Source organism: Trematomus bernacchii, unplaced genomic scaffold (assembly GCF_902827165.1).
Source record: "Trematomus bernacchii unplaced genomic scaffold, fTreBer1.1, whole genome shotgun sequence".
NCBI lineage: Eukaryota > Metazoa > Chordata > Actinopteri > Perciformes > Nototheniidae > Trematomus > Trematomus bernacchii.
In genome coordinates this window covers 7,393,028-7,412,264 of record NW_022987342.1, presented here as the reverse complement: position 1 = coordinate 7,412,264, position 19,237 = coordinate 7,393,028, and the positions used below count along the sequence as shown (strand labels likewise).

Here is a 19,237-nt window from a genome sequence, read left to right as displayed (position 1 = left end):
GGTTCATTTATAGTTGCGAGTGTGTCTGGGCTCCTGAACCAGCCTCACCTGTCTCCTTCCTCTCCCCCCTGCTCCTCTTTGAGGCACCAGCAAAGACTTTAAAAGTGTATCTTAGTGTGTCTGCCTTTCTTTCAGTAGCTGAACAACTAAAATGCGGATGACCTCAACACATGATTCTACTGAATGGTTTATGAATGACATTTATTTTTGTCATTGCTGCATTAATAGTTGGGACAACATCATTAGAAACCTTCTTTTTTTTTTGCATTAAAATGTGTGACTATACAGTGACAGTTCTTTTTTTTGTGTTGGTAATATGATTAGTTAGATAATTATATATACATTTTACTTTGAAAAACTATATAGATAAGGCAAATATATAATCATTTAACCTGGTCGCCCGTAATGGCATCATATCCACTTTAGCCTTCTCAGCTTTGTGCCGGAACGAGTTTAAACATTAATTTTAAAACAATAGATGCCGGTTGTTTATAACTACATATTTTAACTTGTTTAAAAATGTTATAGGTCGTCAGAGAAACAAGCTAAGCAAACGTTTGGGCGGCTTTGTGAAGTCAGCTTTACATTGCATAAGGTTTTTATGCAAAGCGACTTACAAACCGTCTCTACACCGTTGGAAAATGCCTACAGGAGCAATCTGTATCTTGCTCAAGGACCATTTGACATGTTGGTCGCAGGGACTAGGGATCAAACCACTGACCCTCCGATTGGTGGAGGACCATTTTCCTCTCATCCGCCCCACAAAGCTACCAAATGTTCTTCTTTCTCTTATTGTTTTTAGACTGAGAAACGCAACTGGATTGAAAAAGGCAAACATTATAAAGAATTTTGCTATTTGTATAACTGTTTGATAATTCTTTATTTTATTACATTGTTTAACAATCAGTACTTAATTCAAAGCATAAAACAAATGACCTGTTGTTCTTCTCAGAGTGTCACTTCTCTAATCTTTCCCTCTCATGTCTTACTCCCTCTCCATCCTCTGCACTTCCTCTCCTGTACTCACGGTCATGTGTTCTCCTCCCCTCACTCTCAGGACATCTCCTGCACTCTGACCTGTGTGCGAGCTGTTTGTGTGCGAGCTGCCAGTGCTAGCGCCAGCCTGCGGAGCGCCCCCTGGTGCTGGGGGAACTCCTCACACACGCGCTGCAGGATGATGCCGGCGGCGCGCACACGCTCCATCTGGCTCTGCAGAGCGGCTGCCACCGACTCGCTGGTGGCCGAGGCTCGGTAGCTGCCCTCACACACCCCCTGCAGTTTCTTCATGCGGCTCTGCAGAGACACCAGGTGGGCCAGGTTCTAGGGGACGGAACGATGAAGAATGAGTGGTTATGCTGGGTGCTTTCAATTCACTATTCAATTTCAAAATAAGCTTTATTGGAATGAGATTTAACATGTTTTGCGAAAGCATAATTACGATTATGAAAGACAATGAATGAAATGAACAAAAAAAGTGTCAATAAAGATATAAGTTAATGGATAATAAAGATAAAATGGGTTAATTAAAAAAAAATATATATATTGAAGAATATATATATCGAATGAATGAATCGGGTTTATTTACAAGTAGGTTTAAACACAATAGGAGGAATTAATTTAAGGGAGCAAATATAGAAGTTTTTTTAAAAGCTATTTAAAAAAGCGTATTAAAATGTAATAAAAAAAAATGTATACGACAAGAATTTGACAAATTCTCTGAAAAAAAAGGGCAGTCTAGAAAAGTTGAAAGTGAAAGGGCTGTGCAGTATTATTGAACAGAAATGTGAGAAATATAAGGAGGAATATGTGTGTACTGTGTATGTAATATAAGTGGTCTTTTTAATAATAACACTATATATAGTAGGTAGGTGTACAAGACAACAATTCAACTACAAATGATAACATGATAATATGGTTGGTACATTAACAAATGTCTTGAGGCAGTGAGTGACACACTTAGCAGCCAGCATTGCGATTGTTGCATTTATTAATGTTCCCCATAACGAAGGGTCATTTATTTAGAATGTTTAGGGCACATTTTTTTTATCTTGCAACAATTCGTTCCTAATATTTTTGTTTTTTTTGTTTTGACATTATTTAAAAAAGTGTCATTGCGTCTCTGCCGTTGGTTCATCAAAATGACTTGACAAAATGTACAACCCTGACAAGAGAAGGTGAAAAAACTGTGAGCAGGTATTTGAGGTATTCTTGTTGGGGGGAATGGTTTTCGGGAGTGGAAACTATGTTGCTCAACTCAGTATATCACAGACTTGACTATAGGACCCAGAAAAATGCTTTCACCACACCGTCATTCATGTTATTCAACCATCAGCGGCAGCAGATTGATGGTGCATACATCAGTTCTGAATGGAGTCTTGATTGACACCAGCAAGTATGAATTACTTCTGTAGCTTCAACTATAGATTTGTATTAGGAGGACCATGTGTATGCAATATTTTGAAGAAAATGTGTATTTGACCTTGCAGAACACGGAAGTTGCTGGTCTCTTGCTGCTCTGATTGGATTGCTTGTTTGTGTTTTTGTGTGATTTTGGTGTTTTAAAGGGTTAGCACACATTCACCAAAGTCACACAATATCACCGTCAAGCAAATCAAACTACCACCAACCCGTGTGTTCTGCAAGGTCAAGTTACTGTTTTTGTCAATGGAGTCAGGTGACTTTGAAGGGAGCATATATGGCAGCTTCAGTTCCTGGTCAGAAAGGGTGACTGATGCTAAGGTAAAACAGTGAAATGATTCGAAATAAAGCACTACTTTAACTTATTGTGGATACATTGGTTTTACTGCTGCTCCTGTCCAAAGCAGTAAATAGCTTCAAATACGTGCTGGTATACTTTTCTGTCTAAACAAAGTGGGGGCATTCCAACTGCCATATACTGTAGGCAATACACTGGGGATAAGGGCCTCATACCACCGAACTTTAAAAAAAAATCTAAACTCTACATTTACTGTGTTGTAATCATCAGTGGTGGAAGAAGTACTCAGAACCTTAAAGGTAGGGTAGGTAATTTTGGAGAAACCAGCTCGAGTGCGCTAGAATTTGAAAATACACAACCGGAAAAAATCTGCCACTTCCTTCAGACTTCCTAACAGAGCCCCTCCTCCAACACACACGAACGCGCACATGACCAATGAGGGCACGAGATAAGTTTGTGCACAGATGGTTGTTATCGGGATGTTAAGAGCATTCCATGGAATATAACAAAAAGTGTTTCTGAAATAAATTACATACCCCACCTTTAACTCAAGTAAAATGAGAAATACTTTGCTCTAAAAATACTCATTACAAGTTAAAGTCATGAATACAAAAAAACCTAAGTAGAAGAACCAAAGTATAATCAGCTAAATATACTCAAAGTATCAACAGTAAATGTACCCTTTATTCAAATATGTCTCCATTAAAGCATTATTTTATCATAGAATATTATATTATTCTGTCTTTAACACTTATTAATACATGTAAAAGCATATCAATGTTATCAGTGTTGAGCCAGTTTTTTACTTTATGGGTATATTAGGAGTACAATATTGCATCTCATCATATAAGCATAACATGTTTTCTTGTGTAAAAAAGAAGCTAGTAACTAGAGTGTGAAATACATGTAGTTGAGTAAAAAGAACAATATTTCCTACCTAAAGTAGCATAGAATGGAAATACTCAATATACTCAAAGTATGAAAAAACGGTACCACTTTACAATAAGACTACCCTTATAATGGATTCTGGATGCTGGCTGATGAAGAAGATGAAGTAAGCTAAGTAGCCAATATAAGGCTTAGCAGTACAGATAAATGTGGGCTCACTATTTGGCAAGCAACCGGTCACAGTCGCCTTGTTTATCTCATGTCTTATAAAAGCTTATTAATGACTTATAAAGTGTTCACAACCTAATTAATAAATGAATTACAAACTATTCGTAAACCCTTTATAAGGGTAGTCTTATTGTAAAGTGGTACCAAAAAACAGTACTATGGTACAGTACTTGAGTAAATGTACTTAGTCACCTTCCCCTGCTGGTAATCATACAGTCTATGGTTGTAATGCAGTAGACATTATGAGCTCCTTACCCTCTCTTTGGTGTCCTGCAGATTTTCGAATTCGGGGTCCAGGACGTAGCTGGTGCCGCAGAGTTCTGACAGCTTCTGCTTCTGCTGCGCCAGCCGCTCGCTCAGCCTCACCTGGCCCTCCTGTAGCTCCTTGATCCCCTGCTCATACTCCACCACACGCTGAGACAAACACACTGCGTGTAAGGTTACTGTGCAGCATGATTCAGGCACATGTGCAGGTATGAGAGCTAACACATGGCCTACCTTGTGTGTGTCGTGGGTCTTGCGCTGCAGGCCCTGTGTGACGCGGTTCACCTCGCCCTTGGTCGTAATTTTTTTTGAGGTGTGGAACATGGCCTCCCTGCGCAGGACGATGACCTCCCTCCTCTCCACTGTCGCCTCGCTCTCCTTCAGCAGCCGCTCCTGCTGCTTCAACTGGTGGTTCAGTCGCACCTGCACAAGAAGTGATTCAATCAATGGCATTTTATTTATATAGCCAAATATAACAAATGACACATTTGTCTCAGGGGGTTTACAGTTTGTAAAGAATGCGACACCATCTTTTCTTAAATCTTTGAAGCGCACAAAGAAAAACTATCCCAAGAGACCCCACAATAATGGGGAAAATGTTGAAGAAACCTTGAGTAGAGCAACAGAGGAGGGATCTCCCAGGACAGATGTAATGTGTAAATATTAAAATACACAACAATATTACACTGTAATAATAATAATAATAATAATAATACATTATATTTATATAGCGCTTTTCTACAACTCAAAGACGCTTTACAATATGTGGGAGGGTAGACAAACAAGGACAGGCAAACAAATAAATAAAATAAACAGAAAAGGCAGTCAAGAGGAAGTTGATTGAGAGGGGGGGGGGGGGGGGGGGGGGGGGGGGCTTATGGGTAGACAGAGTTGAAGACATGTGTTTTGAGGCGGGACTGAAAGACTGTGAGGGTCACGAAGATCTTGGGGGAGGGCATTCCAGAGTTCCAGAGCCTAGGAGCTGCCACTGAGAAGGCTCTGTCCCCAAAGCTGCAGAGTGTGGATGTGGGAATGGACAGGAGTCCGGCTGCGGTGGATCTGAGGGACCGTGGGGGTTGATAGGGGGTGAGAAGGTTTGTGAGATAAGGGGGGGCCAGATGGTGGAGTGCTTTGTAGGTGAGGACCAGAATTTTGTAGTTGATGCGATGGGAGACAGGAAGCCAGTGAAGGTCTTTGAGTACTGGGGTCATGTGATGCCATGATTTGGTATGGGTGAGGAGTCGTGCAGCTGCATTTTGAACCCGTTGGAGTCTATTGAGGGATGTAGTGCTGATGCCGTAAAGAAGTGAGTTGCAGTAGGCATGGATTAGTCGTTCGGATGCGGGGCGGGTGAGAGAGGGTCGGATTTTTGCAATATTGCGGAGGTGGAAAAATGAGGTTTTGACTGTTTGGCGGATGTGAGGTTCGAGGGAGAGGGTGGGGTCAAAGATTACGCCAAGGTTGCGTGCCTGATTGGAGGGGGGAAACAATGGTGCCATAGATGGTGAGTGTTATGTGATGGCGCATTTCCACTGCAGCGCGTAGCACGGTTTAAGCGTGCCGTGCCAAACCCGGCCCGTTTTTTGTTGCGTTTCCACTAGGGGTAGTTCAGGCTAACGGGTACCTTTTCACCGTTTTTCTGGCCCTCCAAAATCGTGGTTCTTTCCGGGCCAACAACCGGGCTGAATATGCTAAACTAGTGACGTGAGTGGCTACAACTATAACACAATGAACATATTTGACCGTGATTTAATTGTAATACACGTTTCAAAAATGATGCCGAAGTAACAACATACTGATACCGGTTAGTAAAAACCATGAATTAATGCTTTGTCAAGTCTGCAGACAGACGGCAGGCGAAAAACCTTTTAAAATGCGTGTTTTCTGAATGGATTGGCTAAGCTAAGCTCCGACCGTCCACACTCACAACAACGGCCTATACAGACATAAATAAAGCAGCGACTGTATTCACCATGACACAGGCAGTCTGTGGTGTGTACTTGTTTAACTTTTGTCTAGTTTCTGAACAGATATGAGGAGCTGTGAGCTCTGAGGGCTCACAGCTAACGGCTGATGTTGATTTTGTGGTTCGCATTGAAGCTGACGTCACGGCTCCACCTACACTGCGTTACTATAGTTACTACCCCAGTTACTAAACTGTAATGGAAACGCAGCATAAAGTGAGCCTGGCCTACCTATACCGTACTAAGCCGTGCGAGGCCCTGCAGTGGAAATGCGCCATCAGTGACCTTGCTGAGGGTGGATTTGGAGCCGATTAGGAGGAGTTCTGTTTTGTTGCTGTTCAGTTTGAGGAGGTTATGTTGCATCCAAGTTTTACACTGTAGACAATACAAATGACATAAATGATGATGATGTGTATGTATGCAAAAAATATTGGGCTGTTGTTTTTCCTGTTAACAATGTTATACCAAAGTTGAAGAAGTTTCAAAACAGTGTTTATGAACTAATTGAAAATAATGAAATAATGCACTTTTTTAAAAACGAAAGTCATACATCAACATAAACTAACTGAAAGAGGCAGCACTAGACCAGCAGGAAATCTTTTAGCCGTTGACCAATCACAAAAGAGCCAGCCAGCTAGCCAGACTGGGCTCTGGTTTCAGACAGAGGGTGAAAAGAGGTGCTGCAGCACAGGCAGTATGAGAAAAATAAAGAGCATTTTGAACATTAAAGCATGGAGACATGTCCCAGTAGAGGCACTAAATACTAATATGAACCTGAAGATGAGCATGATAGGCCCCCTTTAATGTACATAGAGTACATGTTGGCTCATATAAAGGCAAACAGCAGATAAAGACTCAATAACAGTGCTGTTTACTGTCTCTATGTACAATCATATAATGTGTGCTGTGTTTACCTCCATACGGTGTACCTCGGCCTTCATTATCTGGATGTCTCCCTGGCCCACCTCCGAGTCCACAGCTGAACGGGTCTCTTTCACAAGCTGGATCTTCTTCTCCCACAGCATTATCTGTCGCCTGCCACATACACAAAACACATGGACACCGAAAATAGAACATATGCAAGCTGTTACATGAAATGTGTCTTATGAGCTGTGAAAATTACAAATCTGGAATGAGCTGCCAATAACTGAATTATTTCATCACATTTGATATAATGGTACTATTTAACAAAATAAGCTCTAAAAGAATAAAGAAATTCCGGGTGAACCATTTTCTTTATCTGATCTTAATCTCTCCTGTTTAAAAGAAAATCGCAAATCTGTGAAACAGGTTTGTTTAGTCATGTTTGTTGTTGTTATACTAATTCTGAAGTGCACCACTTCCTCATGTTATTAGTAGGACTACAAGCATTCATGTTTTCTTCCAAATGAATTTCTTAATGCAATCTGAACACATGCAGCCATACAGACATAGACATTTCAACTGATATGAGCACAAAGTGAATATGCGACTGACTTAGCCTCCACCACACTGTTTAGGATTCTCTCCTTCTCCTCCTGGATCCTTTCGTGTTTGATCTGCATCTGGATAGACTCCCGCTCTGCCTCCTGAACACATTATATATAACGTTTATGAATCAGTTATGATTGAAATGGCAGACAGAAAATAACAAAATAAACACTCATGCCATGTGCCTTAAGTCTGTGCAGGAAGTCTGTCTCCCTCAGAGCGTTCTCCTGCTCCAGCGCCTGGCTCAGCTGTGAGTTCTTGCTCAGCAGGGTGTTGAGCTTCAGCAGGTCTCCTCTCAGCATCTTGGCATTCTTCTCCAGCTCCGTCTCCTCATGGTGCTCCGCTTCAATCTGACCTGGTAGGGTTAGAGTTGGTTTCAAAGCAGCTTATCTACCACAGAAATGCTTAAGCACATGCTGTACGATTTGAATTACTATCAAAATAGATTTGGAGATGTCAGTTTGAGGTTGTTAAATACAATAAGCATCATAGATACGTAGTTTGATTCTTAGACTTGTAAAGACTTGTAATGACTTTTGTATTTGTTAGGGTTAGGGTTAGTGATTATATTGTGTATGTTTCCCAATGATTTCATGTATTTTGTCTTTCTTTTAGAGAAAGTATGTTATTTTCTTGAGAAGTCCGTTTTTTTAAGAATGTTTCTCATTATTTTGAGATATTAAGTCATTATTTTGAGATACTAACTTGTTTTTTGAGGACATTTCTCATTCAAATAACCAGGAATTAGTTTTTCAGTACACTGTTGGAAATAGACTTCCATATATTACTTTTACATTCGTTTTTGCAACTATGTTACGTACCCTCCAGGCGTATTTTCTTCTGCTGCATGGCAGTGTATTCTGTCTGCAGTTTCAGCATCTCCTTGCTGTTGGCTTCTATCTCGTGGGTCATTGCCACCAGAGTCCCCTGACGCATCATCCAGATCTGCTGGTCACTCTTGATTCTCACCGCCAGCTCCTCGATCTGAGCCCTTATTGCCTCTACCTTGATTTGCAGAGGACTCAGGTCTTCATGCTAGGAAAGGAGGCACATAAATCACAAAGGCAGCATGTGATTTTAGACCTGATATTTTTTAATTGTTTCTCGGAAGAAAAGAAAGACCCTTAAAATGTCTCACTCTCACCCCAGTTTTGGCTGCAATTTGATAGATCTTTTTGTTGCATGTGGCGATGCTGGCCTGCTTTTGCGCGATGAGTGTCACAAAGGAGGACATCTTAGCCTGGATGCTCGTCAGTAACTTGTTGGACCTAGCGATCTTCTCGTCTAAAGCCTCCGTGGTGAGGCCCAGGCTCTCCAGATGTTGGCTGGCCTTGCTGATCTCCTGTCCCACCGCCACTACATCATTCTCCAGCTGCCACAACCGAAAGCTCTAAAGGAGAGGACGAGAAGATGAGTAGCACAACATGTCATAAATGATATATCTTTATACCTATGTGGTTGATATGCTGTTTTGGTAACGTTATTTCTTCAGTACATTATACTTTTTGGCATACTCGTTAACATTACTATAGTTCCCCAAGTGTATTAATACATTGCTGGAGTACTCCTATTAATAACACAGGCCTAGTTTGAAACTAAATATCTCAAATGATACTGTACATATTGTGCCGCACTTATAATGAGTTACATCTCCTAACCATCCTCAGTCCTTAAATATTCCATTTCATTTTCAGAATTTGAACCCTTTAAATGCCAGTTTTTTGAGTACACAATGACACTTTAGTTATAAAGAAACAACAAAACAATTATTTGTAAACTAACTGGGATATGACAATGATTATTAACAATATTGATCTTGCATCAAACACATAATATATAAGAAATATTGCAAAAAACAGGAAAATAGCAGATGCTTTCCACACATGGCAACCATTCAAATGGTCTGAATCTGTTGGAAAATAGTCAAAGTTACAATTGTAAAGCCAGGGTTCTGAATGGAATGTATTAGAATGCATGATGTGTATGCTATAAAGGCCGTGGGATCAAAAACGGTGGTTTTAATGTGTTTCAGTTGGGACATTTATATCCATAAGGGTCTGACTGTTTGTGTTTTGGCTACATAGCGTATGACAGACGTATATAGGGGCTGAGGTCATCCTTGCCAACATTCCTGTGATGTGCACAAGTAAAGACACATGATTTAAAAACATTTCAATGAAAAAGCCCCAAATGTCTCAATGGGAAGGTGGAGAGATTATGTGCCCTTTTTCCTCTTGCTAAACGTTACCTTCTCCCTCTTGAGCGTGGCTATCCTGCTGGTGAGCCGTTGGGAGTACTTAGCAGCCTTGTTGTGGGTGAGCTTCTGCTGGATGTGGGTCATGATCTTGTCCTCAATCTCCAGACGCACAGCACTCTCTTTCTGCAACTGCCTCCTCTGATCGATCACTTCAGCGTGGTGGGCGCTTGTTTCCTAGGGCAAGGAAACAGAAAAAAGAGTGAAATGTTTTGAAAGGGTAATAAGAATAAGAGCGTTGCGGTGATGAGGGATTTGTGTAGGCCGACACAGAAATAAGCATAGAAAGGGCTCCCTCGAAAAGAAGCAATGAGAAAATAAGCTCTGTGATAAACAGACATTTATTATACTTTCATCTTTTGTTCAACAGGATCATCTCCACATATCAACAGCTCGTTTATAAATGTTGAAATGTAAATGCAATGGACAGAATTGAAATGCTAACATTAAGCTAGAAACAAATGACATCACAGTCCCATGGCTGCGCATCACCACCGCTAAGCTAAAGGTGGCTAATGTTTGATATAGTGATGTCAACTTTACATCGTAGAGTACCTAAGTACATTTACTTAAGAACTTTACTTAAGTACAGGAGACGTGGTCAGACTAGTTCATTTCCGGGTTCAAGCATCCTGCCCCACTCTATAGGAGGTCACTGTGGGGCAGAGCTTTAGAAACCTCGTGCTACCTTAGAGAGCCTGGCGAGGGTGCGCTCCGTCTCCCTCAGAGTGCGCAGGCAGGAGCTGTAGTGCGCCTGCAGAGCCTCTCCCTGGGCCTGCTTCTGAATGATCAGCTTTCTGGAGGTGGCCCCGTCCATATGGGACCAGTTCAGCTGCATAGTTAGCTTCTCATTCTCCTCCTGCTCTTCATTGGTGGATCTCTTGTAGCCTTCAATCTCTCTGTCCAGCAAGATCACCTGGTGCTCGACGGTGCTGAGGGAAACAAGAGCAGCAGTTAGGAAAGAATAGATGCCTAGTCAAAAAACAACAACAAATTAAAATAACATTTCATATGATATTCTCCTCTCAGTGTATTCAATTGAACCAACCTCAGTCCTTATCCGAACTACCACACATTGATAAATGTTCAGAATGTTAACCCTTTTAATGCCAATCAATTCACAAAAAGCCACAGCTGTTTTTTCATGAGAGGGCTTCAGCCAGATTATTAACATTAGTTTTGAAGCATTTTATTTTTTCTGGGAGCAAACCAGAAAGAACGCATGCATATCTAATATGGCAAACATGAGAAAGTGAGGCACAACGATTTCATCTCAAGTTATTGTTGTGTGCCCTACCAACAGTCTATCACTGCAGAGCGGCGCCACCCAAAGGTGCTGCTCATGAAGCGTATGTCTCCTGCTGGGACATTAGTCACATGTCCGTTTCGAAGGCATTAGCACATTTGAAGGGGCTCAGTGGCTTATTGATATTCAGTCTCCTCACCGCACAGCGTCCTGCATGGCGCTGAAGGCCTCGTCTCGTCTCCTCATGCCCACCAGGCTGCCGCTCCACTGCTGCAGCAGCTGGTTCCGCGCCAACACCAGAGACTCCATTTCCATCTCAGCCTGCACACAGAGCATTGGGAGTGGACATGTGTCAAGACTGATCTGGTGTATATTCTTATAAACATGCTGTGTACTGCACCAACATAAAAATATGAAAATATGCACACAAAAAAGATTCTTATTTATTTTCATGCACTCTCCTTCTTGTTGACTCTTTCTTTCTGTGTTGCTTTAATATTGTTTGATTTGCTGTTATTGTTATCATTACTGTAGTTCTTTGACAATATTAAGAATATTATTATGTGAAAATGTTTCCCACTGTATGTGTAATTAACCAAGTGTTTGCTTATAACATCTTTATAATGTGATCATTTCTTTTCTTTCGAGCTAGTACCCCTGCCCCCAAGGGAGCAGACATACATGTATTTGATGCAGCTTTAATCTTCATGAATTCCGGCCAATGAATTGGAAATGTTTGTGGTATTAACAGATGCACTAAATGACAGTGCTTGCTTAAAGACCCCTTTAACATACAGGTACATACTGTGTTGTGCCATCATGCCATAGTTACCTCAGAGAGAGCCTCTTTGGCTGCATGCGTCTCCTCTGCCTGAGCTTTGGCCTGGGCTTCATACATGGCTATCTGCTCCGTCTGCCTCTCCTTGTCCTTTGTAAGACGCTCCACATACAAATCCTGATGACACAGGAGTATTGTTTATCAATAACAGTATATTCACCAATGACAATGTATATGACAGTCAACACTTTGAGAGATCTGCAGCAGACTGCCCACCTGCTGGAACTTCTGCTCTTCGGCCTGGTTCTTCTCAGCTCCTGCTTTGCGTCTGGCGTTCTTCAGGGCTTTGACATTGGAGCTCAGATCTTCACTGACTCCTTGTGTGAAGACCAGATGCTGCATGAGGTTGTCTATCTCCGCCTGTAACTGGGACGCTATGGAGAAGACACACAGTCAATTTAGAGTCAGAGTCAATTTAACACAATGCCTTAAAGGGACAGTTCACCTCGCAATCAGAAATAAAAAGAAATTCTGTTATCTATTTTAATATTTATCAATCTTGATCATTTTTTGGTGTGTGTTGCCAAGTATATAAGTTACCATCTTTTTCATATAATAGAACATGATACGGCACTCAGTTTGTATTGCTTGAAGAGCCATGAAATCTTGGTTACTCAAAAGAATCCACAGATCTTTGAGGGCAGTTTCATGGAGGAACAGTTTTCTATCTGTTTGTTTTCCTCTCACAGTGCAATAGAAAGTGTACCTCTACTCATGGAGGTGAGGCTTTTAACATCACGAGATATACACATTAATGGCCTCCACCTGCAGCTCGTTCATGAGTTGATGCACGCTTCATTCTGCCCTGTGATACAAAAATAGAAAGAAAATAGTTCCTGAAACTGCTCACAACATGTTCTGTGGATTATCTTAAGTTACCGTTTCATGATTTCTGCAGAAGAAGAGACGTTGCTTTTGAGTGATTCTAATCTTTATTCTTTGACCCTTTGAGATAAACAAGCATATAAGTATAATCTTGTTCCATTATATACAAGAGAAGGCAGACAGCTGTTTCACTTCTTAGAGATAATGTAGTCATCATAAGCAACGAAAGTGAAGTTACAATAGTCTCAAACTCTATGCTCTTGGGTGTGTCTTTACTTCGTAGACATGGCTGCTCACACAAATGTGTGTTGCTGAGTATTTGAGGTATGTAATAACATGCTAGTCAGACACAGGAGTAGCTTCAGCTTACTTCACCAAGATGCACCACAGAGCGCTACAGGAACTCATTCCTGCCTGCAGCATCAGACTGATTAACCCCACCCTCAGGCAAGCTCAGTCAATAGACTGGCACTGGACTTCCCTGTCAGCAGCCAAACCCTTTTATTGTTTGTAGCCTTTATTTAACCAAGTGAAAGCCCCTTGAGATCAAAATATCTCTTTTTCAAGGCTGACCTGCAGTTTATACTGTGTTATTCAGAAGAATTATTATCTTATTTATATTAATACGTCACAATTTACAAATTTCACTTCTTATGTACCGGTACATTTTTTTAATTGTATCTTTTTTTGGACATCTATCATTAAAGGTCCCATGTCATGCTTTTCCGGTTATTACCCGTCCCCTTGTGTGTTATGAAGGTTTCTATGCATGTAAACGGTCTGCAGAGTCACAAACCCTCAAAGTACACCCTGTAGCGAGTAAAACTCTAACGGCCCGTCCACACGGCGGCGTGCGTTGAAGCTTCAACGCTTCTGCCCATTCACTTTGAATGGGGTGACGTCACGCTTTGCCGAACTGCATTGTGGGAGCGTCGCTTCGCTTTGCTCGCGTTGCTCCGCTTTGCTCGCGTTGCTCGCTTCAAAAGTTGAGCAATGTTCAACTTTTGAAGCTTCGACGGAAGCGTCAGCCAATCAAATCATATGCCAGTACAAGCTCTGGCCAATCAAACCGCGTGCTTGTGTGTCCGGGACGGGAGATTCATGTGATTGGTTGTTGGTCGAGTTTCAGACACGCCCACCGGCAAGCTTCAACGCATGCCGCCGTGTGGACGCTGCGTGACACAGAAAAGACCTGTCTATGCTGCCCCAAAACACCTCGTTGGAGATTTCTCATTTTCCATTGTTTTCTTCCTGGGTTCTGTGACGTGTGAATACCCAAATCAACAACAAATGACCGGATTGGCCCAAATGGACCAATCCGCGGAGCACCTCACACACCAGAATCCCTTGGCTAACTAACAGGGAGTCCCATTGACTTGCATAGAGCTCCCTGAACGCTGGTAATAGACGAGTTGGGATCGCGGAGAAATGCTCTCCGCAGACCCATTCTCACAGCGTTATACTGTAAACCTTTTTCGTTACCACTTTACAATAAGACTACCCTTATAAAGGATTCATAAAGGGTTTATAATTAGGTTATGAATTAGGTTGTAAACACTTTATTAATCATTAACTATGTTAGAACTGGTTTATAAATACCAGTTCTAACATAGTTTTCATACATCAACACAGGCTCACTATTTGGCAAGATGACTAAGCCTTATATTGGCTACTCAGCGAGAATCAACTCAGTGAACAACAGATACCAAGGATGCTGGCTGATGAAGAAGACGAAGTAAGCTAGGTAGCCAATATAAGGCTTAGCAGTACAGATAAATGTGGGCTCACTATTTGGCAAGCAACCGGTCACAGTTGCCCTGTTTATCTCATGTCTTATAAAAGCTTATTAATGATTTATAAAGTTTTCACAACCTAATTAATAAATGAATTACAAACTATTCGTAAACCCTTTATAAGGGTAGTCTTATTGTAAAGTGGTACCCCTTATTCTTACTCAATATCAAGCCACACTTATTGTTTTTACTTCGGCTGTGAGTGTTTGTGTGTGCTCAGGATGAGTTTCGCTGTGTCTCTCTGTATCGCCGACCCGGATACCTGTCCGCTCCTCGCTGCAGCGAGCCTCGCAACGTCCCGACCAATCAGAGCACACTGGGCTCACAGGGAGGGGGGGGCAGGAGCTCCAACAAGCCGTTTAGGACAGAGAGTGAATACCTGGTGAATACACATCCTATACAGAGATGCTGTATGAGAAACCAATGTGAGTTTGGAAAATTGCACAATATAAATCTATTCTAGTATACCTCAACAATGGAAATATGATTAGTAGAAGTGGCCATGACATGGGACCTTTAACTTTTCATGTTTATATAAATATCTTTATATTTTTTGTTGAACAATCTTATTTTCATGTCTTTGAATATATAAATATTTGTATTCTATTTGTGTATCTTTTAATCTAAGATGGAGCAACTTGAACAAAACCCTATGAATAAATCAAGTATTCTGATGTTTTCATTCAGATTTGAAAGGCTACAGTGTATTTTCTGAATGAAGAAACATAGTTCAACATTTTCAGAAAAGAAAGGCCTAACAATAAGAATATATATTTTGATATTAAAACATGGTGTCAAACATGACAATCAACATGGATTTACAGGGGAGTAATGGATGTAATAGTTCAACACAGTTAAAAAGATCCTGGATCAACACCATGCAACACCGGGCTCACCGTTGGCTTTGTCCTTTCTGTCTTGGCCGGTGATATTGGAATACTGTCTCTTGATCTCCTCCAGCTGATCCCTGGCCTGCTGACGTTTGGCCTCCGCCTCGGCCTTGGTGTGCTGACGGTCATCCAGCCTGGTCTGCAGCCGTGCCAGCTGCTCCTGCACCCCGTACATCCCAACTCCCAACTCCTTAAGGTGCTTATCATCTTCCTTCTCATTTGCCAGCTGCGGAGAAGAGGAGCAGTCAGGAATCAGAAAACGTATCATCAAGATGTCAGACCGGTTCTTTGCGCATGCAAACACTCTTTGTCACAGATATATTGCTTCAGGAATAGACTTAGGTTCTTTTTTTAATTATTGCAACCCTTTAAAGGCTGGTTTTTAAAAATGTATGTAATGTATCTTGGAACAAACATCAGAAGACATATCTTTCATTTCTCGCTGTTATGTGAAATACACATATTGTTTCTTTAGAATCTACTAATGTTTATTACTGGCTGCGTTTTCAGTACCTTTATATGTTCACTTAATATTTTTAAATGCTGCTACTTATTTTTTACCGTGGTGCACTTTGTATTAATGTCAGCATGCCTCTTTGTTTAATATGTAAGTCTACTCCTTTTATAATTGTCCTTTATCTGAACTGTGGGTTTGCTGTTGTGGCTGTTCCTGATGTTGGACAAATAAAGGATTTCTAATTCAGATTCTGAAAAAGATAAAGATCAACAGCGCCATCTCCTGGACACATTGAGACCCTACAGGTGTGCATTTGAAAGGGAAACTTAACCTGAATGTGTGTTACATGTTTCTTTGTTCCTATACCTATGTATGTGAGTGTAATTGGGGCAAAGCTGAGGGGGCTAAGGACAAATAAAAGAGTAAAGAGGTACAAAATGTTTAATGTTGAAATAGCTGACCTTCTCCCTCAGTCCCAGGTCGATCCTCTCCAGCTGATTACTGAGCTGTCTGTTCAGAGCAACTTGTTGCCTTCTGACCAGCGGCTGCCAACACAACAAACATGGCATTAATAACATATCAGAGGGAAGCATATCTGGCATTATCTTTACGAACACCAAAGCAGCAGCTCAACTTAAAATGTTTCAAATGCAACTGCTTGACTTACTAGACTCAGAGATCTTTCTTACGGACCAGAATCACAAAGTTAAAGGTCCCATGTCATGCTTTTACGGTTATTACCCATCCCCTTGTGTGTTATGTAGCTTTTTATGCATGTAAACGGTCTGCAAAGTCACAAACCCTCAAAGTACACCCTGTAGCGAGTAAAACTCTAACACAGAAAAGACGTGTCTATGCTGCCCCAGAACGCCTCGTTGGAGATTTTTCTTTTTCCATTTTCCTGGTCATAGTGACGTAACGGTCATAGTGACGTAACGGCTCCACACACACACACACACACACACACACACACACACACACACACACACACACACACACACACACACACACACACACACACACACACACACACACACACACACACACACACACACACACACACACACACACACACACACACACACACACACACACACACACACACACCCTTATCTTTTCTCAGCCGCGGCTCCGCGGATCTCCTCACACTCACAATGAGCTCAGGCTGAGTTCCGCGGTGTCTCGCTGTCTCGCAGACCCCACGCAGCAACCAGGAAACGACACCAGTAATCCAGCTCACACTGTCCGCTCCTCGAGCCTCAAAGGGCGGAGCAGCGAGCCCCGCAACGTCCCGCCAACACGGCACCCAGACCCCACGCAGCATTCTCATCTGTTTGTCATTACTGGTGTCATTTTCTGGTTGCTAACAAACGCCATTGTAACACATAAACACTGATGTTCCGCTGTAACGGTGGTGGACTCATCAGAACAGAGTGGGCGAGCTGACCAATCAGAGCACAGTGGGCTCATAGGGAGGGGGGGGGGCAGGAGCTCCAACAAGGCGTTTAGGACAGAGAGTGAATACACATACTATACAGAGATGCTGTATGAGAAACCAATGTGAGTTTGAAACATTGAACAATGTAAATCTATTCTAGTAGACCTCAACAATGGAATTAGCATCAGTAGAAATGGCCATGACATGGGACCTTTCACCATTTCATAAATACCAATTGTCTATATATTGAAGTAGAAGCTACAGACATGTTCAGAGTCAAGAACGATGAACTCTTCTTCCTCCTCCTCTTCATCCTCCACTTCCCCTTCCTCCTCCCCTTCCTCCTCCTCCTCTTGCAGCGGCTCCTGATCCTCCATGTCTTCTGATGTGTTAAGGTGTGAGGGGTGAAGTGTCAATGGCAACTGGGCAACATTTTCTTGCACTGAAACAAAGATCTCTTTCATGTGTAATATAAATGGACATTTTAGTTTTTTCACCTCCATATATGGACAGTCCCTTTAGAAAGAAAACATTTCCTGTAGCCAATCTGAATCAATTCAAAGGTAGTAATGTTTAATAAAAAGGAATCCTAAGCAAACCAGTTTAAATGTGCAGTTTTACACTTTTTCCTGTATGTCTGTTCTGATTTCCCAGCTTTACTTGCTAATTTAAGTTCGCTTAGGATAATAAATGATATTGTATTGAACTGTGCTATGCTGTGTAACACTGTGTTTCTTTGCGCTTGACTGTAAATCCCAAACAGGGCACCAGATTCGAACTATTTACCAGCCAAAAAAAGCTGCCAGAAAATACAATGGTATTTGTTCGGAGACTGTTACAATTTCCTCCTTTACTAGTCATTTGGTCAGAGGACTAAATGGGTTGAGAGTGCACCCTGTGTGTGACTGACCTGAATTCGTGGCTGCAGGGAAGTCATCCAACCCAGTGTGGACAGGCTGAAGCTGGGGGGTCGTGTCATCAGGCTCTGGTCCTGACTGATTCTGTGAGACACTCTGGGACACATAAAGAAAGCATGTATTCGGTTCTATGTACACGTCTTAGACTATACAGTACATGTAGCATTTGCTGTCTCACAGGACTAATGTAGTAGGCAACTTTGGCTATCCTAGGCTTGAACCTCTTAACAAAATCCCAAAAACAAAATAACTAAAACTAGCACTTGGAAAAAAAGATGAAATAAATATCCCCACGTCTGAAAAGGGAGGCGACGAAGGAACAGAGAGTGAAAATGAATTTGTTTATTCCTCATTCATACATTCCTACCTGTGTAGCGGCTGGGACCGGGGCCCCACGGTCCTCTGCTGCTTCCTCGCCTCCATCCTGCAGCTCGCTCACCTCTTCAGTTTGTCTCGAGCCTTCCGGCCTCACCTCCTCCTCCCCTGCTCCCTCACCACCCTCACCTCTAGTGCTCTGCATTGGACCTGTAATGAAGAACAAAAGGTTAGTTATGTTAGCATACTAGCTGTTATGCTAGTCTCTAAAGTTTGAAGTGTTTAACAACTAAGTAACAGAGATATTTTGTAACGTTACCTATACTACAGCATGATATGTGTCACATAAACACTGTAGCAAACTCGCTTTACGTTTATGTGGTGCAGAAAACACTAAACTCTCGAAGCCAATATTAGCACCTAGCTTAGCGTTAACCTGCTAGCCCTGCAAAAAGGTTAATGTTAGGTTAGTTAGGGTAACGTCACCAGTGAGTGGAGCAGAGGTTGAGGGTAACGCTAACCCACAGTTACAACAGCTAGCGGTTCAACAGGTGAATGCTAACGTCAGCTACAAATGAAAAAAATACAACATATAACAGAATAACATTTGACTGATATTTTGGTTTATGTTGACGCCCCAGTTTAAAGCTAGTTACTTACCACCGTAGCAAGCACTATCAATGACAACCCAGCGAACTGATGTTGCTAGGCAACCATACACATCCAGAAGAGGA

General features: G+C 41.8%; 1 protein-coding gene across 1 annotated transcript; it reads right to left on the bottom strand.

Moving 5' to 3' along the window:
- Window positions 1-863: 863 nt before the first annotated feature.
- Window positions 864-18,718, bottom strand: ccdc40 (coiled-coil domain containing 40). Its single transcript, XM_034130869.1, has 18 exons — window positions 18,556-18,718; window positions 18,182-18,284; window positions 17,538-17,653; window positions 16,295-16,378; window positions 15,383-15,602; window positions 12,085-12,242; window positions 11,863-11,985; window positions 11,230-11,351; window positions 10,473-10,716; window positions 9,779-9,961; window positions 8,675-8,920; window positions 8,352-8,565; window positions 7,716-7,885; window positions 7,537-7,628; window positions 6,975-7,095; window positions 4,331-4,519; window positions 4,088-4,246; window positions 864-1,320 (listed from the first exon to the last, which is right to left on the bottom strand). Exons 1-18 carry the CDS (start codon window positions 18,706-18,708, stop codon window positions 1,054-1,056), a joined length of 2,964 nt encoding a protein of 987 aa, XP_033986760.1. The 5' UTR covers window positions 18,709-18,718; the 3' UTR covers window positions 864-1,053.
- Window positions 18,719-19,237: the final 519 nt, after the last annotated feature.

Bases quoted from the DNA above. Each gene is read 5' to 3' on its own strand.
- ccdc40 (XM_034130869.1), bottom strand. From the start codon at position 18,708: ATGCAGAGCACTAGAGGTGAGGGTGGTGAGGGAGCAGGGGAGGAGGAG. The intron at 4,520-6,974 runs GTAAACACAGCA...CTTCTTGTGCAG, and splicing joins CCGAGGTACACCGTATGGAG to GTGCGACTGAACCACCAGTT. The intron at 1,321-4,087 runs GTAAGGAGCTCA...TCCGTCCCCTAG, and splicing joins TGCAGGACACCAAAGAGAGG to AACCTGGCCCACCTGGTGTC.